Consider the following 25965-nt stretch of genomic DNA (forward strand, 5'->3'; position numbering starts at 1 on the left):
CCACCCAACCCCCCCGATTTAAAAAAAAATACCCCCACTGACTGTAGGAGGTGCTGTCCTTCAGATACAACTTTAAACTGAGGATCTAAGTACAAGATCATGAAAGACCCCACAGCCCCTTTGATGAGTTGGGACATAAACACCAGAGCCCTGTCTTCATTCCACTCTGGGCTTGCACCCACCGGCCTCCATAAAGTTCGCCTTCAGTTCAACTGGCAAATCATGGTTGATTTGAAGGAAGAAGTAAGTTTTATGCATCAGCACAAGAGAAGGACAATATTGCCTAGGTGTGTTGCATTGGATAGTTGCTTGTGTTTTTGTGTTTTGAGTGACATTATGTCTCGGGATCTGGGTGTGAAATAAATCTGCGTTGCTGACAAGGCGCTGTGAGCAGATGAAGAGATACTGATAAGCCACAGGGAGTGCTCGGCTCAGGAGCACAGATCCCCTGATGCCTTGCAGATTCTGAGGCTGATATTATTTGAGTTTACTGGGAGGCTGAGAGCAGCAGTGTGTTATAAAGTTTGAAACGAGTCTTCAGTATTGAGAAATTGCCACTGGATGCCTGCCATTCCAAGTACTGAGTAATCTGATCGTCTATTTCCTAACTCTCAGAGTCGTGCTGGCCTAATCACTCCAATTCCGATGAAGACAAAATATGAGATCATGACATGTTGGACTGTAGGGTCTAAAGGAAATTCATTCTGTAATGTCACATCCTTTCCTACCTGGGAGGATGTATAGGCTTTATAATTAATTTATAAATAATTACACGTAAGTGTGCATTTCATATTACACAAAATCAACCTAATATTGTACCGAAAAGTCTTATATTTTAGCTAACACATGAACACCATTAAAAAGGAGTGAGAGTGATTAAGACAGGGAGACCTTATTTACTGACAAACAAGCAGATGTCTTGTTATTTGAACAACACATTTTCCACCTATTCTTGAAGAAAGAAAATGGGATCTTCTGTTCACAGCTAGACAGCAGACAGTCAAGCAAAAGCACAGAAATGACTACACCTTGGTTTTATCCTTCCAATCAGTTCAAACTTTTAAGGCAAACCCTCTGCTGAAAGCTACTGTCCTCTTGGTACGTGGACAAATCAAAGGCGTATTACTGTACCAGCAGGCAAACACAGTCTGGAGAGCATGTGTCTCAGGGGTGGCCGAGTCAAAGCAGGAACACAGTGGAATATTAAGAGCGCGAGAGAAGAAGACTCAGGAGAATCAGAGAGAATCAGAGAGAAGGATCACAGCACACAGACACACCCGACACACGGCAGCATCTGGCAAAGATAACCGAAAGGGGGAAAAGTACCTGCACCTTCTTGACGTACAACAAGTGATCTGCAAAATCGAATCTTCTAATGAATCACAATGAGCAGAACCTCACCTGTATGGGTCGTCTTTCTTTTCTTGGGAAACACTCTGGGACACAACACCTTTTCTGGAGGTAGGTGAAAGATGCGATCACAGTTTCAAACACAGCTCTGGCTCTTGCTTTGCTACAGGAAGAGCAGAGTTGTTAATCATCATCCTATTTATTTGGGGTATTCAATTCGGTTTTCAAAACAAACGTTTGGCGAAGACGGTCTTGCAATCTGTGTGTTCAACTGTGCAAAGATTTTTGTGTTTATCTTATCTTTATTTATGGTATTGTGTGATTAAAAAAAAGGTTTTGAGAAAGTCAAACCATTTAAATGTATTTCCTTCTCATATTTATGGTGCCTTGTCGTGAACGTTTGCAGCATCACCCTCAGGGTGCTGCATGCTCTTTGACGGTGTAATTTTACGCACCTGGTACTACCCAGTAGATTTTGGACACGTACAAGTTCTCAGCACCTTTGTTACAGCCCCTGTTCTGAAATAGACGGGAGCAGTTTACTGATAAACAGGAACTACACCCTCACGGCATGTGCAACTCTTTCCGCTTGTACATTGCTGTGCAATATCGTGAAATCGGACAATGTCATGCCTCTGTCTTTTTGTTTGAAACGGTGGTGGTAACGTGCTTGGTGAAAAGGTTTCAGAGCACGTCTTCGTCTTGTTACAGGGTATGATCTGTCCTTATCCGGCTATCACTTGTGCTCCCAAAGAGTGACGGAGAGCACCAGTCAAGCAGTAGCTTACTCAGCCTCCTATTCTGAGAGGGTGTCGTGTGGAGGCTGGCTGCCCTGGAGGATATGTCAGAAGACGCAGTATAAGACAGCGTATCACACCGTGCAGCTCAAGGTCACCAAGGAGATCCCCAGCTGCTGTGATGGATACGAGCAAGTTGGCAGCTACTGTGCTTTACGTAAGTTTTGGACAGGATACAGTTTTGTTTGGCCACAGAGCAGCTACTCAATTCACCTCTGCAACAGCGCAGTATTTCTGCTCCGTATTTTCCATTCCAGCACAAGCTATTTTGGGCTTTCCATAGGTTTTAGTGTGTGGGATCAGACAACCTACTATGAATTTTCCCATTATAACTTTCTTTAACTTAGGGTCAGTGTCTGAGAATGCTTTAAATATTTAAAATCTAAACTAAACTAAAATTATTTTAAATTATTGTTTTATATAACAACAACAACAATAATAATAATAATAATAATAATAATAATAATAATGTTTTAGAGGGGTCCTAGTTAACTTGTCTGGACTACATTTTTTAGCTTATCAGCCCCATTCTCTCACCATCTATGGTACTCTAGGTTTTCTCATTTGTTTTTATTATGAATGAGTATTTTGGTGGTGCAGTGGTTGGCGCTTTTGGATCTGGGGTGCCATCTGTGTGGCATCCGTCTGTTGTCCCTGAGTTTGTGTGGGCCCCCTCTATGTGTTCCAGCTCTCTCCCAGGATCCCAAAACATACTTCTAGGAAAATTGTACTCCCCAGTGTTACTTCCCAGGAAGTGTTACTTCGCAGTAAGCAGTTTCCTATCCAGGGGATATTCTGTCTTGTGCCAGGTGCATGCTGGGATAGGCTCCGGCTCCTCCAGTGACCCTGAATCGGAAGAAGTGGTTAGAAAATGGATCGATGGATCTGAGGAAAGTGTCTTGGGAAAGATCAATAGTGGACAATCCTTGGCTTTATGCGTGTTTTTCAGAGATGTCTTTTTCTCTAACTGCAGGACCCGATAGTTATTTAAATTTAAAAAAAAATCATTCATTTTCTTCTGTAGACAAGTGCTAAAAGTCCATGTAATCGATTCTGCCAGGATAATTGCCCTCATGCTGAACTAGATGAATGCAATCCAGTAAAATACATTACCCCCGTTGATATATGTGCATTATAAACCGACTGCAGTTTTAAAAGGTAGACCAGAGAGTAATAGACCAAACCAGAACATACAGAATTTGTATGAACCAGAGCTTTTTCTTGATCTCATATTGAGAATATTTCTTTTTGCCTGTGTTCCTAGGAAGAGGATAAGGTAAGTTTTTCAATCAGCCCTAACGTATAGAGGAGGGAGAGCTTGCAGACTTTAAACAAATGGCTCCAGCGCCACATCACTAGTTAACCAGAAGTGAACTGGAATACTGAACACAAACACAAGGCGGCGCTGTTGAACAACAAAACCCAGCCCGGAGACTAAGTCAGTTGAACCATTCAGGGCGTTAGTTAACAAGTGAAATCGTTTGTTTGTTTGTTTTTTTTCACGCCCCTGTCATCTGCCCCTACAGCTTTAAACAGAAGTGAGGAATTCACCTCCAAACCAGGCCTCTGCCCTGTAGAGGATGAAGGAGGGTCCATCCTGAGTTGTGAGTGGGACACTGACTGTCCGGGCTTGCAGAGGTGCTGCCCAGCGGGCAGGGGCTCACAGTGCAGAAGCCCTCTGGCTGCAGGTGAGAGGACTGGCTCCTTTCTGGACTCGCCATGTGTATTGACGGCCTGACACAGGCAGTGTGAGGGGGCTATTATGCTACTGCTACAATTATCATTAGTTTGTTTTACCCAGGGCAACACAGAGTGTTTGGAAAGTTTTGCAATAGCTGTACGTACAGAGGAACAATATATATTATTTTAAACTACTCATATGTCATTAACTTCTGTGCATAAAATACATGTTTTAATTTCGTAGGGATATTGCTACATATTTGCTAGTGATCAGTATTATGATTTTATTTATTAATTCATTAGATTAAAACATGATAGAATTAAACTCTCCGGACTGTGGAAACTAAATCAAAAGCATTACTATTCCTATTTTTTATTGTACAGTTCTGTACTACTGGTATTATTTTTTACCAGTATTGAGTGTAAGTAAAAAAATCCACAGAAAACTGCAGCTCCGCATTATCCTGGACTTTGAGGTCTAGCGAATATAAACTGTGTCTGTCTTTGAGTCCAGAGAGAGTTTTTGTTTTGCCATCTGTTCGGATTCTTACACACCTGTCCAGATCACGCAGGAAGTATTATAGTCTTTCCCATGAGTAATTCTACTTCATTTCTTAATTCCTTCATTTTCAAATCATCCGCCAGGGGACGAAGCAGAAACTAAGCTGGTCACTGTCCCGTTTGGCTGCTTGCATTGTAAATGAAAGTGCAGAATAATGTCAGGGCTCTGTTTCTAGCTGGAGAAAGACGCTGGTATGTGAATGTGACTATCACAGTGAAGATGGACTACCAGGAACTTCACAGCCAGGACAGAGGACTCCTGAACCACACGCGGCTCTTGCACTCAGTAGTAAGTTTTTCTAGCCAATGAAGTCCATGTTATTACTCATCTACAATACTGTGTGTGAGGTAGTCTTTGGTTCTTCAATGCTCTAGCAGTTGGGAAGGACTGTTGCGCCTTTACAGAATTGCACTTTGCCAAAGAGGTTTGGAACCCCAAAAAATCCAACTGTTTTTCCGACCTCTCATCGTAGTGCATTTCACAGCTCTCAGTATCGCAAGTGTCCTGACTGTGTACGAAGGTCCAGGCCTAGTTAATGCCTTGGTGCTCAGCTCCAGGAGTCGAGTTCATTCTTGCATTTTTAGGTGAGGACTGTAATGTCTGTAATGTGGACTAGATCTGGCCTCTTTTGACCTCCTTAGATCTGGGTGTTTTTTTTTGTGCAAAATACAAATGAACCTAAACCCCTTATGTTCGCACAAGGAGCTGTCATTGAGTCCCAGTCATTGAGTTTGCCCGTTTATAGTGCATACAGTACCTGCCTCTCCTGTATACATAGGAGCTCATAAACATCTACGGACTAAAGATCGTCATTCAGCCTCTTGACGAAGTGTGCAGTGATCCCCTCCACCAATCTCTTCAGAGCCAAAGAACCTGAGAACCAAGTCAGGGCCTGAACGGGATCTTCTCCTTCTGCCCCCAGGTGACTGGGGCTGTGGACTCTCCAGCTCTCTCTGTGCACCACGTTCACTCGTACTCTCCCAGCCCCTTCCTGACCGCCTCCCAGCTGCTGGTCGGAGCGGGCCGGCCCATCTCGGTGCGCGACCTCGCCGCCCAGCTGCAGCTCATCGTCCAGCGCGTCGAGGAGGTGTCCGCCGTGGACGTGCGAGGTGAAGAGCGCGGGCTGATGGGGTCGCGGGGGGTGCTGTTTCGCTGAAAGGGGATCCTGAAAGGGGAGCACATAGGCCTTCAGCTCCATCGTGTCAAACGAGCCAGAGAGGCCAGCTGGCTCCTCTCAGCTGCAGAAGCTCTGTCAATATCCGCGTCAGCTGAGCTCACCGCTGTACAGTACGTCGTAATACCCACGATGCACTCCTGCTCCGCTGCCATCTCTAGCCGCGCACTGGAGTGCAAAGAGTGTGTGGGTGTAGTCTTCCGTCACGGTCATCGCCAAGGGGGACGTCATTCGGCCTGTTTGGCGTCAGTCTGGGAGCGTATCTGCTAAGTGAATCAAACGTTTCACCCAGGTGTTTCAAGAGAGCAGAACATGGGCAGCCTGCTACGGACACACACACAGGTCTCTGTGTAGAGACCTGTGTTCTATTCTCTGTCCCAGTTAAATTCCCTTTCAGTTTCCAGTTGTGACCTTTTGTCCTTCTTTCCTTGCTGAATGTGAAACTGTTCTCTGGGTTGTCCCTGTCTGTACCCCTTAAATGCAAATTAAATGCACTCTCAGTTTTTTTTGTTCCTGGACTGAAGACCTTTAGCTCACTTAGACTGCCTCTATATGGCAATTCCCCAAGACGCAGAATGAAGAGAGTTTTTGTTTCTGTTCTTTAAGGCCTTTCTAAGGTTATAATATATTTTTTGTGGTATGGTGACAAAAACCAAACACAATTGTAAGTGGGGTCTTATGTGTTGTAAACTTTGTTGAAGCATAAAATAACTGTAAATGTGAGTGCCCTTGCTTTAAATTCCACCTCTTTGGCTATATACCCTAAATTATTCTGTTTGCCTTTTTCTTGCTTCCCCAATTTGACAACATACAGTAGAAGAAACTACATAAACACTCAGTTTTTGCTGTACTGCAGATTTCCCCTTTTTCATCACTGTCTCAGTTTACGAGGAAAATCAGGGAACCATTCGCTTGCATGTCAGAAGCACTATTGTGTAAACAATACAAAAACAGAATCACCTGAGCCGAAGCAGTGACACGGCACTTCTGCCGCGCAGAGCCCACTTTCCCAAGCCATCAGCTGGGAGCTCCATCAGGGGCAGACAGCCGGTTTCAAACTCTTCACACCCTCACATCCACATAAAGATGCCATTTCTTAAAAAAAAAACTAAACGGAAAGTCAAATTGTTCTTTTATGTGAGGTTGCTAGTCCAGGTTTTAACCAGATAATCCAGTTCGTGTCAGTGTCACTGTGACACCAACAAAACCTATTGTCTGCTTTTTGCTATTAATATCAACAGGACAATAGCTAATTAGTATCTTGAAAGAAAAGGTGGAAATGAAGCTTTTACCAGACTTCCCTTCTTGTAAACTGTGTAAGAGATCTTGACCTTCCCTGCTTGAGTTGTTCAGAAGAAATGTTATATTCATTAAATGTACTGTTTATTGAACTGAATCGTTCATTTAGTTGTGGGGACTGTTTTCTGTGATAAATAGGCCTGACTTGAATAAAAATTTAATTTAATTTTAATTAAAAATTGGATTCAGGAAATGGACAAAGGGATTCTTCCCAGTGGGAAGAGGAGGTGAAGTGTTCATAGACCCTATTTGGTCTCATGCATCAGATTGAAAATCCCATTTCACTGTCTTCCCTGTGAAAGGTTGGTTTCGGGTTCCACAGTGAGGTGCATGTTCCTCTCTTTAAACTAAACGAGCAGTACTCACCTGCTGGGCAATTTTTACCCTGCCTGCCAAGTTAAAGGTAGTCTTCTACAAAACATACAGATGATCAAGTAAATGGTTTTCTCGTTTAGATGTTTGCAAGGAGAGAAGGAGCTACTCCAAGTATTGTTAAGGCAATCTGCATTATCTCTAGACTACAAAACATGTCTAAAATGCTGTCTCTGCTTACAGATGTAGATGAATGTGCCCATGAAGAACTCTTTAGCTGTCCCCCAGCTGCAAATTGCCTCAACACTGAGGGATCCTATAACTGTTCATGTCACGAAGGATTTACAGATTCAAGCCCCAACGGGACAGTCACAGGTTGTTTAGGTAAGTGGGGGACATTGGGGTGTCTGGTGCTTTGCTGATTCTGACTTTAAGACACAGCTGGGTACAGCTTGGAATTTCGCAGTGATTCATCTCGGTGCGTGTGGTATCAAATTCTGTGAGGATCTCACATAAAGAAAGATTAGACCAAAGCTGGTAGAAAAATATGAACTCAATATATTTAGATGCAGGTAGAGTTTAAAGGAATTACATTTAATTTCTTGTCACAGAAGGTATTGCATTTAATCAATTATGTAAAATTGTAGTTGCTGTCTTCTGCGCTGACTACTAGATATACGAGAATTGTTGTAATTAAATCTTTTTTATGGGAAGCTTGATATAGAAAAAGCAAGGTCTGGATTTCATATAGCTTTTGTAAAGCAGGGAAATGCCCCTTGATCGGTTGCACAGTTTACTAAGAGTTCTGCTTTACCAGTGTTGCATGCAGGATTAAATATTTAGCACAAGCAACATTTACTTTACAGGCGGTGTAGATCTTAAATCTGCGGCAAAAATGTTCTAATGCAGGGAAGTGTTGTGTTGTTTGTTAAGGTCCCTCTCATAGTGCGGATCCCACAGAAGAAACAACACCGTCCTTCACAAGTAGTACAATGACGTCATGGACACACAACTATTCTTCTGATGCTTCGGCTACAGATACGCTGTTACAAAACAGCACTGCGAGTGAGACACACTATAATAGCAGTACAGATCCACCATCCCCAGCGACATCGCAACAGAAGGGCGACTGGGCCACGGTGCTGCTGGTCACTTCAAAACCCGTGCTTCAGACACAGAGCCCCTGGACCAACCTGACCACGGTCTCGGAGTCGCGGTCCAGCAGCACAGTCTCTCTCTGGAACATCACAGAGACTCCAGACAGACCCAGTCCCTTCACTGCTTCTTCACCCTCTGGAGGCATCAGTCCCACCTCCACAGCCGCAGGGGGCGGCTCAGGCAAGTCTGCCGAGGCCCTGCTGACGACCAGCACGCAAGCAGACTCTGTGAAAAGTACCATTTCTCCAGGTGCCAGTTCTGTGGTCATTCATTCCACATCATTAACGGAGCCACCCTGGAGCACAACTACTCCGCAGGCCTCATACCATTTACAGCACCCCACAACTGCATCGTACCCCAGCACCACTGCGCCTCTCACCACGGAGTCCCAGACAGCATTGGCCCCCAATTGCCGTGAGTACTTTCTGGACAGCGAGCTCTTACCCCTCACTGCCGAGACCTCTGGTCACAAATCCACACCATTCCTGCTGAAAATGCTTTGCAAGAAGCCGATTGTCCTGGTGTGACATTGATCTTCTACCTAATGTTCTCAACCGTGACGAGATCAGGATGCAGCATGCTATGTGCTTCTTGTGTGAGCGTGCATGCTTGCAGGGCTGATTCCCTGGAGGACTGCCCTGGTCAGTGCAGACTCTCTCCCTGCCCGGAGGTCTGCCCAGTTCACCATCGCGAAGACGCGCAATCCAGCATTTGGGGTTTTTGACTTGAGATCAAAACACCGGTGTCGGATAATTCCCCCTAACACTGGATAATACCAGCCCTCTGCGTGATACACACAGAGTTCAGTCACTTAGGTTTCATGGCCATCTTCCTGCATCACTGCATAAGGAAGTGTGACTGTAGATCACACAATTCCAATGGTCTCCAAATGAATCGGTGAGCAAATTTGATAAAACAGTAACATCATTTCAAAATCACTGATGCAGAAATGTCTTTCTATGGGTTTATCTTTGATTAAAAATCAAATCCCTTTATAAAACACATCCAATAAGATATCTTGGATATCTTCTTTGACAAAGTACACTTTGAAAGATACAGGCTGAAACATTGCAAAAAAGTTAGGTCCACTTTTGCATGAGTGGTAGCCGAGACCGGCATGCACCCTAACTGACTATTACTCCTGCTCTCTTCCACAGACCCAGCCCTCATTAAAAACCTGGTGGTCCTCAATGTCACGGGCTCCAGTTTCTACATGCGGTGGTCTGTGGATTCCCCCGTGGGCAGGCAGGCCTATGTCGTTCAGCTGCTCAGAGGCACGCAGAGCGTGAACAGAGCTGAGACTGAGCTTCTCAGCTGGGAGGCCACAGGACTGGAGCCTGGCGTGCTCTACACTGTCAGGGTCACCCCCAGGGCCTGCGGACAGGAAGGCAATGCCACCTCTCAGGACGTCAAGACAGGTGAGGCAAATTGAAAAACATGAGAACATCAGAAAGGAGAGGGCCCATCGAGCCCATTGGCTAGTTAGTCGTTAATTGATCTGAGGATCTTGTCCAGCCATTTCTTTAAACAATCCAGATTTTGGCTTCAATAACATGGCTGGGTGGCTCATTCAACACTCCCACAACTCTTTGGGGCAAAGACGCGCCTCCTGTTCTTGGTTTTAAAAATGCTCTTCCACATAGTTTCAACTTGTGCCCACTGCTTCATGAGTCGTGGTGCATTTAAATTGTGTTTCAAAATGTCCTGATCTGTTGATCTCTCCTATAACTTCTCTGGACTTACAGACAGTTAGCCCATTACTTGGACTTGGACTGCTTTTTTGCATGGTGCACGCATATTGCAGACGTTCTTCTTGTTAAACTCACATGCATCTGCAGCTTTCGACATGACAGGTGGTACTTTTGGTTGTCCACAGAGGGAAAAGCGCTCAGAGGAAGATCCCGGCTAACGAACGTGCAGTTTACAGAGGCCTTACGAAACAGCAGCAGTGGAGAGTATTTAAATCTGACGCGGGACATTTGGATGGAGGTGGGTGTAGTCGAGCAGTTTTGCATGCCGAGATATTTACTTTAAACAGGATGCTTCCCATGATGTACTTGTGGAGGCTGTCAAAGAACTGTCAGATCAAGGTCCTTTCGAAAGCTCGATTACAGTGGCTTGTGGAGTCGGGCCATACTTTTAGACTTCTTGCATATTTTATTAAAGAGCTGGTTGAGCAGCTGACTAAGCTCAGACTCTTTTTAGGTTCATTTTACATGCAGACTAGGAATTGCTTCTGCATGTAAATGTTGCCTGAATCTGCCACAGCTTCCTTTTTTCCCTAGGATGTCATCGACTAAATGAACAGAAAAAAGCTGATCGAGATAAAAACAGGAGCAATGCCCCAATGTGCACACTTTTAACACGTCTAAAAACATTAGAGGAAAATTCCTGCCACCCCTCTATTTCTCCTTTCACTAATTTGTATATGATTAAGATGTTAAGTTTATTTTAAGGAGTGCTTATTCGTTCAACCAGTTAACCTTGAAGAGAACATTGCTGAATCAGCGCAAAACTCTCTTGGTATTTATACTATAATGAAAGTAATAAATGCCAAGAAAGGTTTTCCTGATATCAGATCTACCAGTTTGTACTGTACTGTTCAGGCTAGGGCAAATGTATATGTGTGTGTACAATTTACATGGCCTAAAGTGTAAACGAAGCAGAATATCACAAGCAGGTATTAGTCTAAGGTTCCCAACCCGTGAGATTGTGATGGAAACGTCAGTGTCAAATTAAATAGTCCAATTAATAAACAACAATGTAATAATAAGAATAAGAAAAACAACAGTAGTAATATGAATATATGACAAAGTGAAAACAAACATGTTAAGAGGGTTGCTGTAGCATCTAGCTACATTTATTAAAAGGTTTGATTTAGTTAAAATCTCGGGGGGGTTACTTAAGGCCAATAATAAAGGTTGAAGGGGTTCAGCTGACCAAAAAGACTGGGAACCCCCTGGTCTGAGACAATGGAAGAGAATGATGGATGAAGAAATTGGAAATCTCAATCTGGGGAGGGCGAAGTGAAGAAAGAGGCTTCACTGTATTGTCTGCATTATGATGAAGCCTTGTATCAGAACCTTCCTGTTCAAATGCATAACCCACAATACCAACAAAGCTGCACATTTATACAGCACTGGAGCTAAGGAAATGCCTGTTGTACAGTGGGGCCTCTACTGTACTGGGCCCCACGGCTGGAAAGAGCTCACTCACAGTCCTTTTCCTCCATCAGATCTGTAAGTCTCTCCCGCCAGACGTCCGAGCCCTGGTGGAGTCGAGGGCCGTGAGCATTGTCATCACCCGCCTGAGCAGCGGGAGCCTGATGGTGGACTTCCTCGTGCTCTTCTCGCCAGGCCTAGCCCAGAACATGACCGCCGTGTCCACAGCTATCCTGGATTCCCTGAAGAACAGCACGCGATACGACGTCGACCGCAACAGCACGGGCCTCGAGGGTACGTCACACCAGTCCGGGGCTGCACGCCGCCTCTCGTCTTTCTTGCGGGACAAAGCGCAACGCGAAATTAAACATTGTGCGTTTGAGAAAGTGAAGTCGCCAAGAGGCGTTATTTCATTATGATAAAAAAAAAGTTTTGAAATTTTTGGCGCATAACGTCAGCTTACGAGGATGAATGCTGGGATAGATGAGGCTAGGGTGGAATTCTTTGCGTATGCCCTGGAACACGGGGGTCTCGATGTTCCACGAGAGCACTCAGCACCAGGGATAACTCAGGGGCAGTGAGCAGAGGTGGGCCAGTCTCTGTGCCAGCTGAGGAGCCTGTGTGACGGGGGTTGTTTGCGTCCGGGCAGATTTCGACGAGTGTGCGGCAGGGGACGAGGACTGCTCTCCTCACGCCGTGTGTGAGAACACCTGGGGGTCCTTCAGATGTGCCTGCAGGAGCGCCTTCACAGATACCAACCCTGCGAGGCCCGGGCGCAGCTGTGAAGGTAGGCTGGCCTGAAGGCACACATGCCCCCCCAGCTTAGCCACTTGATGCTGTCGCCACAAGCAGAAGAAAACAAGTTGGGTTCACATTTTTTTCCAGGTGATAAGGGAGCTCACCTTATCTTAGCCTAAAATTCTGTCTGACAAATTAATATGGTTACGTAACAGATGGCTCAGCTGGTTTGACAATAGAAGATACTGTTGCAGGTCCTAAGGAAATGTCTGATTTACTGTAGACCATAATATACAGTACACAGTCTTGCAAAGTGCAGGAGTGTGCTGGTCAGGGTTTCCTCCTCCAACAAAAATCCACTTACTGGACAAATTCAGGGACGTTCAGGAAAGAGCACAGATTTGCTGCCCAATCCTTTAGTCCCTAGAGGCTTGTCTGCTGTATGATAAAAGCAAGCAGGGCCTCCTCTACTTATTTTTGGTTTCATGATATTTGACTAAGAATGCAGTCTGAATAGTAAATGTTATTTTCCAACATGTAGGGCGTTATGGTGGACATTTGGTGCCAGAGTTGTTTAGTTACACTTTTTGTAACTAAAAGCATCATCAGTTTTGGAACTGGAATCAACAACACAGGAATTGGACTGGAATTACAGCGCTTTGTGATCATCTCCTTAATTTGTCCATTAGCGATTAGCAGGATAAATGCAGCAACCTAGGAGCTGGTTGTCTGAAAGTACTGAGTTGGATCAGACTGGAAGGGCTGCAAACTCGGTACCCCTGCTCTAATAAATAGGTTGATTGGCTGGTATGCCCTCTGAGCATGCAGTGCAGGAAGTAGAACTTCCTCATCGGGCGCTTCACGCAGGTACAGTCTTGGAAGTAAGGATGCATAATTGAGGCAGATAGGTAATGTCTATAACGATAACAATTAGATTTGATAACAATGTGTTATATCCGTCTTTTTAGATGTCAATGAGTGTGAAAGTGGCAGCAACACCTGCAGCCCTCATGCAGTTTGCCAGAACACCGTTGGGGGATACAGCTGTTCCTGTCAGCCCGGATTCAACGACACAGACCCCAGTCAGCCGGGCCGGCACTGTGCAGGTGCTGTACAGTATCCTAGAAACACCGCATGTGTTCTGCACACACCAGCTATCTTTGCACTCCGTCAGTCGGTCAGGGCAATTCTCTCACGGTGTTTCATCGTTTAATCGCTCTCGGAAATGACTGGAATGTAAATCTGGAACCTCCCACCACCGCTGCTGTGCAGGCTGTTAGTTGAATTGGCTCCAGCTTCTCTTGTTGGAAACGGGAGAACTGTGTGGGCCGCGTAGCGGTGGAGTCTCCAAGTGCTCAGATCCCTCGGTCACGTGATCAACCAGCATGCTTTGACTGACTAACCTATAAAATGTATTTCCACTTTTAAGACGTAAACGAATGTGAATCGGGCAACAACATGTGCCACCAAAGCGCCGCCTGTCAGAACACTGTGGGGGGCTACATCTGCGCCTGCAGACCCGGCTTCGCTGACGCAGACCCGAGCCAGCCTGGCAGGCTCTGTGCAGGTATCGTACCGACCATCAGGCCCGTGACAACACGCACGCGGGCTCTCGGTCTCGTCTTCCTGGGGGATATTGCCTCCTGGCTTTATTGCAGCCCGAGCAGTCCATTAAGTGACTGATCTAATCGCTTTTGCATGTAGGAATATGTAAGATTTTTCTTAAGGTCCTGTACAGTTGAACACTCAACACACACAGTTTATTAACAGCTTAGCCTCCTGTAGTTAGAAGTATTACAATTCTACAGCAAATTAAATAATTGCACCAGTTGTGTAAACAATTGTTTGGAACGGGGCTAAGAAGACTCTCAGCCATTTAGGATTTGACTTTCATAGCCCTCGTATACAGACTGCAGACATTTCTTTTATCAGTTGTTCATCCACAAATTGATTCATCGTGTGATCATCATTCTTATAAACAAATTCCTGAATTTATAGCCGTGGTTACATGTGAAATTATTTTCTCACCTTTTCAATGTCTCAATACATTAAAATACTTATAAAGAACAGCTGCATATTTTATATGAACAATCAAATAATTTCTTTGAAATTCTATGATGTATTGTTACAAGGCAATTTGCCTTGATATTTTTCTAAGAACTCCTACTGCAGCCTTTGATCATAGACGTAACTATTCTTTGTTAGCATGTGAAACAAGAAAGTTGCTTCTTCATAGAATAATGCAATGCAGAGCCTAAACACCCACTCTCATAGGTACAGTGTGTTACAAACTCAGGGCAGTGCAGGACTTTCTGAGTGTTGTTTTGTCAACTTTTCTAAGTACCATCATAACCTTGAAAATTGGTAAAAAAAACAACTGTGTTTTGTTTTTAATGTGATTTAACTTTGTGCCTTCGGGAGAAACAGAGAGTTGAAATGGATGAAACTGAGCTGAGTATTCAGTTACAACATCTCTAGCAGAACCATAAATTTATACCCAGACTGTATCACCCAGATGCTTTTTTACTGATAAGAGTATGTCTGTCATACTGTTACATATATTTTTTTTTCTTGTTACCCTATTATTCCTTCAAGTTAAGGATGTTTTTTTTAAATCAGCATGCTATTGCTATAGAGTTTTGCTTACATTTTATTCTTCTCTCTACATTCTTTATGCAGAATATCTGTGATATTCTCAACAGATTCCCATAATATTCCACTTCTCTTTAAACCTTCAAAACCGTCTACTTTCCTGAAACCGTACACCTTCCCTTTCGATTTACTCTCCTTGACCTATTCAAATATTCTGCTCCTGTTCCTTCCTGTGTCTGTTGTTTGTAATCCATTTAGAAAACCATGAGTGGCAGGGGCTACCCCACCTGCCAACATCTCACGGTAACAAAACAGGCTTCCTGGTGTGGAATGTTTCTGTGACCTGTCCCACTGAGTCTGTGTTGGTCTCCTTCACCCTCCTTTTTATCTTCTTGGTAATCTGAAACTGCACTTAAGGCTTCTTGTTTTTGTCATTTTCCCGTTTATAGATCCCTGGTCTATTGGAGATCTTGTTACGGAATCTACATTGTTTTTATCACACATTTGCAGGAGGGCCGCAGTAACGGAAGGAAACTTCCCTGATTTTCCATGGGTAAAAGGGCATCACGGCCCTGATTTTTCCTTATATGGTGGAAAATGACCTCCTCTTGCAAAACCAATGACAACAGCGGCTGCAGCTGCAACTCATGAGCCTGAGCCACCTGTGTTCAGTGAGCCCGAGCAGGAGTGTCCATGCAAAAATCAATCTTTCGTTCCATTATCCCACCCTTCAGCTGGCTGCCCATAAAGGAAGCAGCACTGCACTGCCTTCATTTGAGACTCCTTGGCTAAAAATCTGGTCTTCTGCCTTTTCAAGTTGCCTAGAAATGTGGTATGTTGTTCCACATTGAGGACTTGGGGGCTAAGCTAATGCCTCATTTTAGACCTCAGTCCCCTGATACGTTAGTGATGGCGAATGCTCGTAAAGCTGGTTGCAGGATTGTAGCTCCCATCTGTACAGAACATCCATACTGTGATTACAGTCTGACTAAGCTGATCGGCATCTGAACACACAGTCCGTTCGAAGCACGGAGAGAAAAGACAAAGCCACGTTTTCATCGTGGTTGGTAAAACATTGTTTAAATGCTTTGACTATATGATTAAGGGGTTCGATACTATCTCGCTTATCGTGTTCCTGTCACATCCTTAAGCTCTCCAGTGTCAGACGTGACTGCAATAGCTTTAAAGCAACCATTCCCCTAATGATGATGCATTCACTGGTATGCACATACTTCCATCTGTCTTCCTTGCATGGGTCTGTGCTGTCGAACTTCACTGTGTGAGGCCTTTACTGCTGTTATGGTATATACTGTATGCAGTGGACTTTTGCAAAGAAGAAAGTCAGATTGCAAAGACTGGTCATTCCTGTTCTTACTCACTGAGCTTTGCAATTCTTAAATAAGACATTTTCAGTCCTTAGAATATTATCTTCCGTTTTTATCACTCTAGGAGAAAGTGAAACAGAATTGCTGCCATTCTGTGAATTGTTTTTCAGTTTTTCTATTTCTAATGTCCACACAAGCACAGCAAAGCCTTTTTTCTTTTGCTTCACTGAGCACTGAGGGTGGTAGAAAAAATTAACTAAGCTGATTTAACTATTTTTAGCTCCATGTAAATCTCAGGTGTTTTTCAATCCTGGCTTGCTTACAAAACTTCTCAATTGTGTTCATGAATAATCTGCAGGATATGTATTGCCACCAAAGCACGCATTACTATAGCAATTTATTACTCAATTACTAACTGGGTAAATGGACCAACCAGAGAGAATTTCTGTCATTAAAAGGCCATGAGCCTTCTGAACAGATTCCACACCTTATGTTTGGAAGGTGTATATTACACTTTTACTGCATCAGTGACTTGGAAAGAGAAAGTAAATAAGGAAAAATGTGTTTCTTGACGATTATGTTTCCAGACAATTGACCGACCTGTGGAATAAACTAACATATTTGATTGATGGCAAATATGGAACTGTATGTTTCTAGGAACAACCCACACACATACACCTGTTTACAATTAACTTTCCTGTGAACCTCATTTGTGCTTTTATTTCCTAGTCTTAAAAAGAGTCCTATTCAAAGGCATTATTCGAGTGAACCCCAGGTAATCAGGACCACTTCAAAAGCTGGCTGTATTTTGGAAGTAATTGCGGCTCAGACAGGCATGAATAAAAGCAGCTTTGTGTTGATCAGAAAATATCCAGGCAGCCTTGTTTTGTATAAATAAGAATTCCATGTTTGCCTCAAGCCCAGCCTTCATGTTTTGCTTTAGATCCGAACTAAAGAAATGTGGAAGACAAGATGAGGCTGTCAGGCCCATCTTTCTCATTCGGTTGATTGATAGCTAAGTGATTTTAGTAATCTGAGTAATTTGAACCTATATTTCACCCATCTTAAACCTTGTTATTTTTGGTAATAAAAATCATTAGATGGCCCATAAAGACCGTGGTTTTATTGTACTGGTTTTATTTTCTGTTCTGCTATTTTAAGTCTAAAAACATACTGTAGCTGACTGCATTCTGCATATAATAGTGCTTTTGATAAAACACGACGCATCTTCTCTTTGCAGTCAATAATTGCTTCTCTTTCTAGACAATAGCTTCTGATCTACGTACATGACAAACAACATACATGCCTAAAGGGATTTTTAGTAATGTGTGAGCAGTTGAATGGAAATAGGTGCACAGAATAGAGTTTACATGATATACTACATATGGTTTTTTTTAAATTAACAACATTGTTACTCATTAAAACTCATTAAAACTAAAACTAAACTCGAATTCTTGAAGTTTTATCTCCTTTCATAAGAATGTTTATTATTCTAATTCCTTCATGTTGTAGTTTACAATATTATTTGGACGGGTTCTTCCGTGCGTCAGTGTTAATGTGAACAGGTTTACAGTATAAACAATATGAAATCTAGTGACAGAATGAAATTAAATTTGGTCAGTGGGGGTGCTCAGCTCCAGTCCCAGAGGACAGCCGTTCAGCAGGTTTGGTTGGTCTCCTCAAATCGGCCACACCTTGAGAGCCAGGAAAAGCTGTTAAACTGCTGCAGTTAGCCAATATGTACTGTACATCAGCCAGTCTCATTTAGAAGCTGAACTGGACTAAAACCCGACTGGCACAGCAACCCAGCAGGACTGCAGCTCTGCAGCCCCGATTGTTACCTTCAGTGCAACGTTTGTAAAATTACATTGTCCTCATGTGTCCCTTCGCAGCTGTGGCGACGGAGAAAACTGTGACGTCCAGCATCTCCATTTCGGAGACCTCGAAGACCCCCACAGCAGTTGCGCCCCCTCTCCTACACACAAACCCTACGTCCTGGGCTCTGGTGGATGTGGATAATGCCATCACTGTTGATTGCCGGCTGTATGAAATCTCAGTCACGGTTTCGAAGGCCTTTCTCACCTGGAAGTCCATCGCAGAGAGCTCCCTGTTCTTGGGAGTGACGGAGTGTGGCCTGAGCAGCACCAACGAAACTCATGTGAAGCTCACAGCCATGTGGGATAATTGTGACACGAAGCTTGTGCATGTAAGCGCTCAGGAGAGCTCTTTGTCTTTTGTATGAGCATTCCTCTACAAAGTGGAAAAAAATCTAGTCCATTAAGGCTCATTTCTGCTTGTTTGGAGTGTTAATGACCTGATTGGCTCTGTAGGGTAATTATATCAATTCAATGCTGTATTTACTGTAGATACTATTAAAATCTGACAGAACTGACTTATAAAAATCAGTCGTAGTGTAGTCTTAAATTATTTAAAATGCAGCATGTAAAATGACACATTGTGATTACTGAACAATGAAATGGAAACACAAGTTGTTTTGGGAGCATTAAGTTGTAAAATGCAGACATGTTATACAAGGCTAGAGCAAAATGACGTTAGAGTTGCTCTATTCATTGTAATCTAGACCTACAGCAAAATGGACACACCAGCTACCTTGTTGCATCATCCTCAGAAACAGCAGAAGAATTAAAAGTGGTTAATGTGAACAATATTGGGAAATAGCGGTCATGTAATGAAAAATGCTGATCGAAAATAAAATATCTGACCAACGACAGGTTTGCAATGAAAATAAATCGGTAAGAATATTATGAGGCCCCTTCATTCAGAAATAAAAGTATTAGCACAAACCCGTAGCAGCAAGGAACTGTTGCCTCTTACTTGTTGTTCTTCCCTTTCTGATTACTTACTGAACATCACCTTTTTCAGCACATGTTCTCATTGCTGGTTCCGAATGATGGTGGCCTCCACCATTCCGGAATGTAATCAGGAGAGGTAATTATGTCATTGCGTGTTGCCTTTCAGAATCGGACCCACACTACGGCCTGGACAACGTTGCTCAACAATCGCACTGTGGATTCATCCATTGCCCCCAGGGTGTACATCGAAATCCCAGTCAAGTGCACCTACAGCAACAGTTTGCTCATCTCCACCGGCTACACCCCCACAGGGTAAGAGTCCTGCTGTCAGTCACCGGGCACTTTCCCTTAAAAAGCTACCTTCACAGCCAAGGAGCATGAGGTGACATATTGGCACCACTGGTCCAGGACGTACCGTCCCGTAGTAATACAATGAAGCTCAAGTTCATCTTGTGTCATGTCCTTCATGTGAAGAACAATCATGTTCTTTGTGACTGAAGTCCTGCCAGCTATCACTATTGTTGTCATGTGACCAACTTATGTGAGATGGTTATCAAGGAAAAAAAACACTATACGCTGTGCCTCTAGTTACAAAAATGATCTACAGTAGATCTGGAAAAGGAATATCCACTGTATGTGATAAAACTCCAGCAAATCGCCTCACTAATCCTGATCCCAAAAATACAGATGGCTTTTGGGATCAGGAAACATTTATCCCTGAACTAGAAGCTGGTACAAAATGATATATTTCACACAATTAAAGAAATTATTGAGGTAATTTAAGTCACTGGAGGTCAAGGTGGAGAGAAAACTAAAAAACCATGTGCTCTATAATTTTGGGGCCTCTATGTTTCTTTTAACGTCTTGGACAGACTCCAGGACATTCTGAAAACTGATGTCAAAGTAAGGAATCTGAACACTTTTAGGATGTGATCTTGTGGTGGTGTAACAAGATCTCTTAATTCCCCTTTTAGATTTCTGTAAACAGCTGTGCTCTGATAAGCTTTATATTGTCTGTTGTACAATTATTTGTAAAAAAAGGTCCCATTGTTACATACCCAGAGCTGATGGGATTCATTATTTGTGAAAGTTCAAATTCAAAACTTTATTGACTTTTTGCTCTTTTTAAGACATTACACTTGTTTACATCACATTTGCTATGCTGATATTTACAATATTAATTAAAAAACAGCAGATTCTTTAACTTTAGAAATGTATAATCCAGTAGAGTACGAATGTCAGTTTTGTACTACCATTTCTTCTCTTTCAGATGCTGCATATATAATAGAGTTAACGTTTTCCAGAACCATCCAAGTAGTGAGCAATATGTGTTTTTTATTTAACTGCAGCCTTAGAGCCCCATTACAGAAAGGAGATTTCTCTTACAACAACCGTTTGATTGCACCTGCCACTTGTGGTTTTCCTTCATGTATTATTCTTAAAGGGTTGACATGATCAAGGATATCATTGAAGGATCAGGGATCTTCTTGGCTACCATCCAACTGCTGAATGGAACGTCTCCGCTCCCCAAAAATTACTCCCTGTCTCCAGACGATGAAGTCTTCATTGAAGTGGGAATCAATTTGACGATGACCCAGGTCAAGCTCATCCTCAACGAGTGCTGGGCTACCCCCACCAGCAGCCCATCTGACCCTACAACTCACATGTTCATGAAAAACAGGTAGGCCAGCACATGTCCTCCTCTTCCTTTGTCTGACTTCAGAAGGCTGCTGCAAATGATCACCCATCCACTGATGGTGGCTAAACTAGGCGGGATTCACCTTGAGTCTGCAGGCCATGCTGCTGCAAGATGCTGTACCAACTCACCTACCACAGAAGCAAAACAGCTGCAAAAATTAACGTTCACTGCAGTTTTACCTTCCACTTCCAATAAGATCCTGTTTACAGTGTTTGACACCCCAGTGCATTCAGTCATATAGGGTGACCACAAGGCATGGCACAAGTAAATGTGTACAACCTACAGTACGGATTACTCCTTCTGTCCCTGTCTACTTTGGCTAAATCAGGCTAAACCAGTTAATGGACAAGCAAATTGAATTAAATAGTGAGTTTAATTTTAAAACTTTGACATTGCATCTCAAGTTGACAAGCTGGACTGTTGCTGTTTCAAAATGCCTTTGCTTTTAGATTTTTTTTTTATCAAACACGAAGCCACCGGGATGGGCATAAATTGATGTATGGTGGGTTCTAACTGTGTATTATGCCACTGTAACACACTTTCTAGCACAACAACAAACACCCATTCAAGAATCCCGACTGGAGTGGTGTTATCCTAGAGAACGATCTGAAACAAACAGGGAAAGTGAATGAAGATTGATCCCTTTATCTCCTCCTTTCAGCTGTCCCATTCCCAACACTTACACCACAGTAATAGAGAATGGGAATTCCACTAAAGCCCGTCTGTCCCTGCGCATATTCTCCTTCGTCGACCACAGCGTCATCTACCTGCACTGTCAAGTCCAGATCTGTATCGAGACAGCAGGAACCTCCTGCAAACCGGTGAGCAGTCGCTTGCTTTGACAGTGTTAAGAAATTTTAAAAGAAAAGTTGGGGCGGCGCATCTCTGGAACTGTTGTTCAAAAATATGTTTTTATGACCCCAGGCTCCCGTGACAGCCTGCCCAGATTTGAACAGATCTTGTTTATCAACTCCAGAGCAAACGTCTTGCAGCCCGTGATTTCGGGTTCTGTAGCATCAACACAAGATGAATACTGTAGCTTCTGATATGTCGAGGTACCCCCGTATGTTCAGAGGTCACTACTGTACTGGATGTAGATGACGTTATTGCCAGGCAGTGTGTCCGTCTCGAATTAAATGTTGGTGAGGGCTTTGATGGCAGTGGCTGTTTCCTTGAGGTGATCTTTAGTCTGTGGTTTGCATTTAAGGCAATCATAGAAGAAACAGGAAGTGAGTGTGGGGAGTGGCTCGTGGTTTTGTTAGAGGTGTCTGAACTTCGCTTCAATGGGCAATGGCTACGAGATGCAGGCTGGGAGAGGGCAATGTGACAGGCTGGCCTTTGAGAAGAGTGTCATAACAGCTGACCTGCCCCTATAGGCCACATAGAACCTCCATTGCTTGTAAATAGACACACTGGGTGTCAATTACTTCTCACTCATCCTTGCGTTAATCCCACATCAGCGGTTTTTAATAACCATAGAGAGTCAGAACCTCGGTTTTACGTCTCATCCGGAAGACGGCGCTTGTTTACAGTATAGTGTCACTGGGTGTCAGTTACTTAATTCATTATATTATTGGCAAAGTATTAAATTCCACATTTTCAGATGTTTCACTGCATATCCATTCAGATTTCTGTGTCCACTGTGGGTAACAGAGTCTTGAGATGTGGGTGTTGGCAAAATCCTTGGGAAGAATCATAAATCCAGAAATATTTGACACCCCCAGTACGTTCAGTTATTTAAGGTGACAGATGACTCATGGCACAACTTTTCAATATTGTCACTGAAATGTTTAGTATACATACATATATACAGGTTGTCAAGGATCGTTAGTTTCCTAGATGAGCAGTCTGTCTTCTAAACAGTGAGCAGGTGATTATGATTAGGCCACACAAGACAGAACAATCTCTAACACATATTTAGTTTTATGCATTTGTTTATTCCTCTCTGCGGCCGAGACCTCAAAATTTGCATGAAACCAGCTCTGTAGAATGTGAAAGAGATTCTGAACTTTGTAAACAATCCAACGTTCTCTTTATTAAATAATTAAAATGCGAATCCATTTTAAACCCATTCTGTTTAGCATTGTGAACAGCGGTCAGAGAGGTCTATTAAAGCTGTTGAAATTGGCCAAGCCTCATGGGGACCCATCTACAGGTCTTCACATGGTAAGTAGGTCTAAAAGAACCCATCCTGCTCTTGTGTAGATCAATGCATGTTGTTTTTTGACTCTTTTGTGACAAAAACGTTAATGACTCAAAAAGGTCTTGGGTTCATACTAACCCATTCCATCCTTATTTCTCCCATCCCTCTTTCATTTGGGAATTTTGGCAATGTGTTTGAATAAATGATTTTCATTTGAATTGGTTTAAATGAATGGAGCAGACAGAGGCACTACCATGTTGTGTCATACAAATAACAAAGTCCAGGTGTCTGTGTAGTAGAAGTCTCCTTATTTCATATGCATATGGGAGAACAGCTTGCAACCACCGAGATCCCTGAACAATACAAGAATGAATCTTTTATACCTTAAAACAAACAAGTTACTACCACATGTCCTGAACGAATGATAAGACAACAACGCATCCATATATGATATCTAAGTTGCAGACTAGACAAAAGTTAGTTCCTTTCATATGTTCTGGGCACACAGGCAGCACATTTATATATTTGACCACAAAGCCAATTTCAAGCCACTAGACTGCATAGTTTGCAAAAATACAAAAATAATCTCATTATCCCTTCCTCTTCCCAGGTGTCTCACTTGTCTCTTCAACCACTAATCACAATTTTTCTCCACACGCAAGCTTCACAAGTAATGTCACAAGCTTTACTAAAGAGCCCTAACAAAACTACTACTACCTTCAAAATTGGCAGCCACTCTGAACTGATATGAATCTTTCTGTTTCATTTCCTGAAGCGGTGACCAAGGAGACGCCGAACTCCCAGCGGGAGACAGGATTCATTGTCCTGGGGGTCCTCCTGTGTCTTCTGCTCCTTGTGACCCTGACAGTTGTGGCCTTATTTTACAGGAAGCGGATCGGCCACTACAACTTCAGCTTCAAACCCAATCAGGAGAACTTCACCTATCATGTCTTCGATACTTAACCTACCTGTCCACAACTCCAGCATTCATTCCAGCATGAGTATCTGGACATACAGTAGCTAAGGGTTTTAACTTCAGTACGTCATGCATTTGGTACCAAACTATCAACAAATTACCAAACAGATATTCTGCATTATGAAGTTTATTTAGGTATGTTGAGCCGATGATTGTTTTTTAAGGTTGTGATTCTCTTTCGATAGTTGTAGTCACATTATAAACAACGTAGTTTTAGAATAAAACTGTGGAGTGACTTAGGAGACCTCTTTTAAAGTCAAAGAGTTATATTTCCAAAACGGTCTAAGGAATTTTAATCCACTTCTGTTTATATTTTGATCATTATGAAACTTAGACCTCAGCTTTGTAAATGACTTTACTGTCCATTGTTAATTATTATTTTGTGCCTAAAAGGCTAATTAAACATATTTTTAATATTAAATATAAAATGGTCTAAATATTCTTAATTTATATGTAGACCAATATACATTTTCCTTATTTTTTCTATAAACATTCAAAATCAAATGATACAATAAGGCTGATTCACCAGCCTTTTCTGGATGTTTGTGAAATAATAAGAAAACAAGTCTTGTGATTTAGTAAGCTCAGTTATTAAAATACAGTTTACCGACTTTGTAATTTGATAAACGTGCTGATAGGAGTAGGTGTAAAAATTCTAATTGTAAAGATTGAAAGGTTTTGTGTATAATCATCTATCACAAATAAATGATATATTGATCTAGAAACAGATAGTGTTGATTACTATGATGGGATTTGTACATCTGCAATGTGTCTCTTTGCCTGCCAACAAATTCGTTAGGAATGAATATTTATCAGAATCATTTTACATAAAAAACACAAGAAAGACAAGTAAGAAAAGTCTCAGGTGGCCCTCAGCCAAGCTTGTTAAATCAAATCACTATATCTATATACCCAATAAACATCCTCATATACATTTAATTCTTGGGTACCATTTTTATTTATAAAAATGATTTATTAGGACCAACTCACTTGTTTATAAAGAAGATATCAACCAAACAATTTAGAAACGAAATGTTGTCTTCTGTGACATTTCTGATTTCTGACAACGGACGTCTTAGACATGGAAATTATTGTTAATCCATAAAAAACAAGAATAAAACATTCGCAGAAAAGACTGGAGAAAAAAATCTGAAAAAAGAGCTTCAATACACTGTATAGCAAAAGGAACTCCTAAGAGCCTGAACTGTAGCACGTTTAAAACAATGTATCCTATACTGCAATATAAAATAAATGAATACCCCACAGCCATAGTAATTTCGATTTTAAATTCAAACATTTTTTATAACAGGATGTTTCGATAGTTACTCTTTTTTCATTTTAGAGAATCTAAACGAAAAGACGGATACTTGAATCATGGTTACGTTGAAAAGAAAAGAGAACACGCTGTCTTTGTTTAAAGGTGTAAGGACTGCAGTCTCTTTTGTGCTGACAATCAAGAAAGGGGCAGCAGTCCATTGCTCGAACAACAACGGCAACAGCCAAATCTGTAACACATTTTGCTCTGAATTTGTTCGATCTAATTGGTTAATGGCTACTACAACACTTCATTATCCTTGAGGTTGTGGTGAAAAACCTTTACGTTTTTGAAGGTTCTGTTCAATATGAATGAAAGATTATTAAATAACCACCTCTGTTTCTTTCACCTCTTCTCAAAATAAGCTATATTAAGAGTGGTCAGGAGCTGTTACAATAATAAAAATCACTAGCAACCCATTGCACACAAGTATTGTTAACCGCTGGCTGTCTCTAAGGTGAGAATGACCTAAACAGACCAGTTTAGAAACTCAGCCTCAAAACCAGCATCAGCAAGAGTCTCACACTAAGCCCTCCTGTGCTGTGCACATTATATTATCATTATCTGTGACTGTTTTTAGAAAGGGATACAGGAAATGGGATGGGTGGAAGGCCCCTGAAGAATTTAATAATCCTATAATCAGTAGCTATGACAGTTGTATCCATGGTGAAGACCAGCCAGCTGACCCAAGTGACAAACCAATCTAGCATCTCTTAGACGACATGTACTGTACCTGTGTCATCAGAAATGTAACAGAATAACCCCAGCAAGGAACTCCTCTACAGCAAGTGAAGACAATGTGCATATGACAAACAGTGTCCTGTATTGGAAACAGCATTGTTTGACCTGTTTGCATGTGACAATTAGTAAA

General features: G+C 42.4%; 1 protein-coding gene across 1 annotated transcript; it reads left to right on the forward strand.

Annotated features, from left to right (window-relative positions):
- The first annotated feature begins 1263 nt into the window (after positions 1-1263).
- On the forward strand, positions 1264-24504 carry umodl1 (uromodulin-like 1). Its single transcript, XM_069189978.1, has 19 exons — positions 1264-1461; positions 2062-2304; positions 3674-3835; positions 4565-4677; positions 5312-5498; positions 7418-7558; positions 8108-8746; positions 9490-9750; positions 10209-10321; positions 11568-11787; positions 12143-12280; positions 13200-13337; positions 13661-13798; positions 18041-18354; positions 19128-19273; positions 20406-20642; positions 21322-21481; positions 22742-22826; positions 23579-24504. The coding sequence occupies exons 1-19, from the start codon at positions 1386-1388 to the stop codon at positions 23764-23766; spliced, it is 3699 nt and encodes a 1232-aa protein (XP_069046079.1). The 5' UTR covers positions 1264-1385; the 3' UTR covers positions 23767-24504.
- The last annotated feature ends 1461 nt before the right edge of the window (positions 24505-25965 follow it).

The sequence above is a fragment of the Lepisosteus oculatus genome, chromosome 5, assembly GCF_040954835.1.
Source record: "Lepisosteus oculatus isolate fLepOcu1 chromosome 5, fLepOcu1.hap2, whole genome shotgun sequence".
Lineage (NCBI taxonomy): Eukaryota > Metazoa > Chordata > Actinopteri > Semionotiformes > Lepisosteidae > Lepisosteus > Lepisosteus oculatus.

Bases quoted from the DNA above. Each gene is read 5' to 3' on its own strand.
- umodl1 (XM_069189978.1), top strand. From the start codon at position 1,386: ATGAGCAGAACCTCACCTGTATGGGTCGTCTTTCTTTTCTTGGGAAAC. The intron at 4,678-5,311 runs GTAAGTTTTTCT...TTCTGCCCCCAG, and splicing joins CGCGGCTCTTGCACTCAGTA to GTGACTGGGGCTGTGGACTC. The intron at 13,338-13,660 runs GTGCTGTACAGT...TCCACTTTTAAG, and splicing joins GCCGGGCCGGCACTGTGCAG to ACGTAAACGAATGTGAATCG.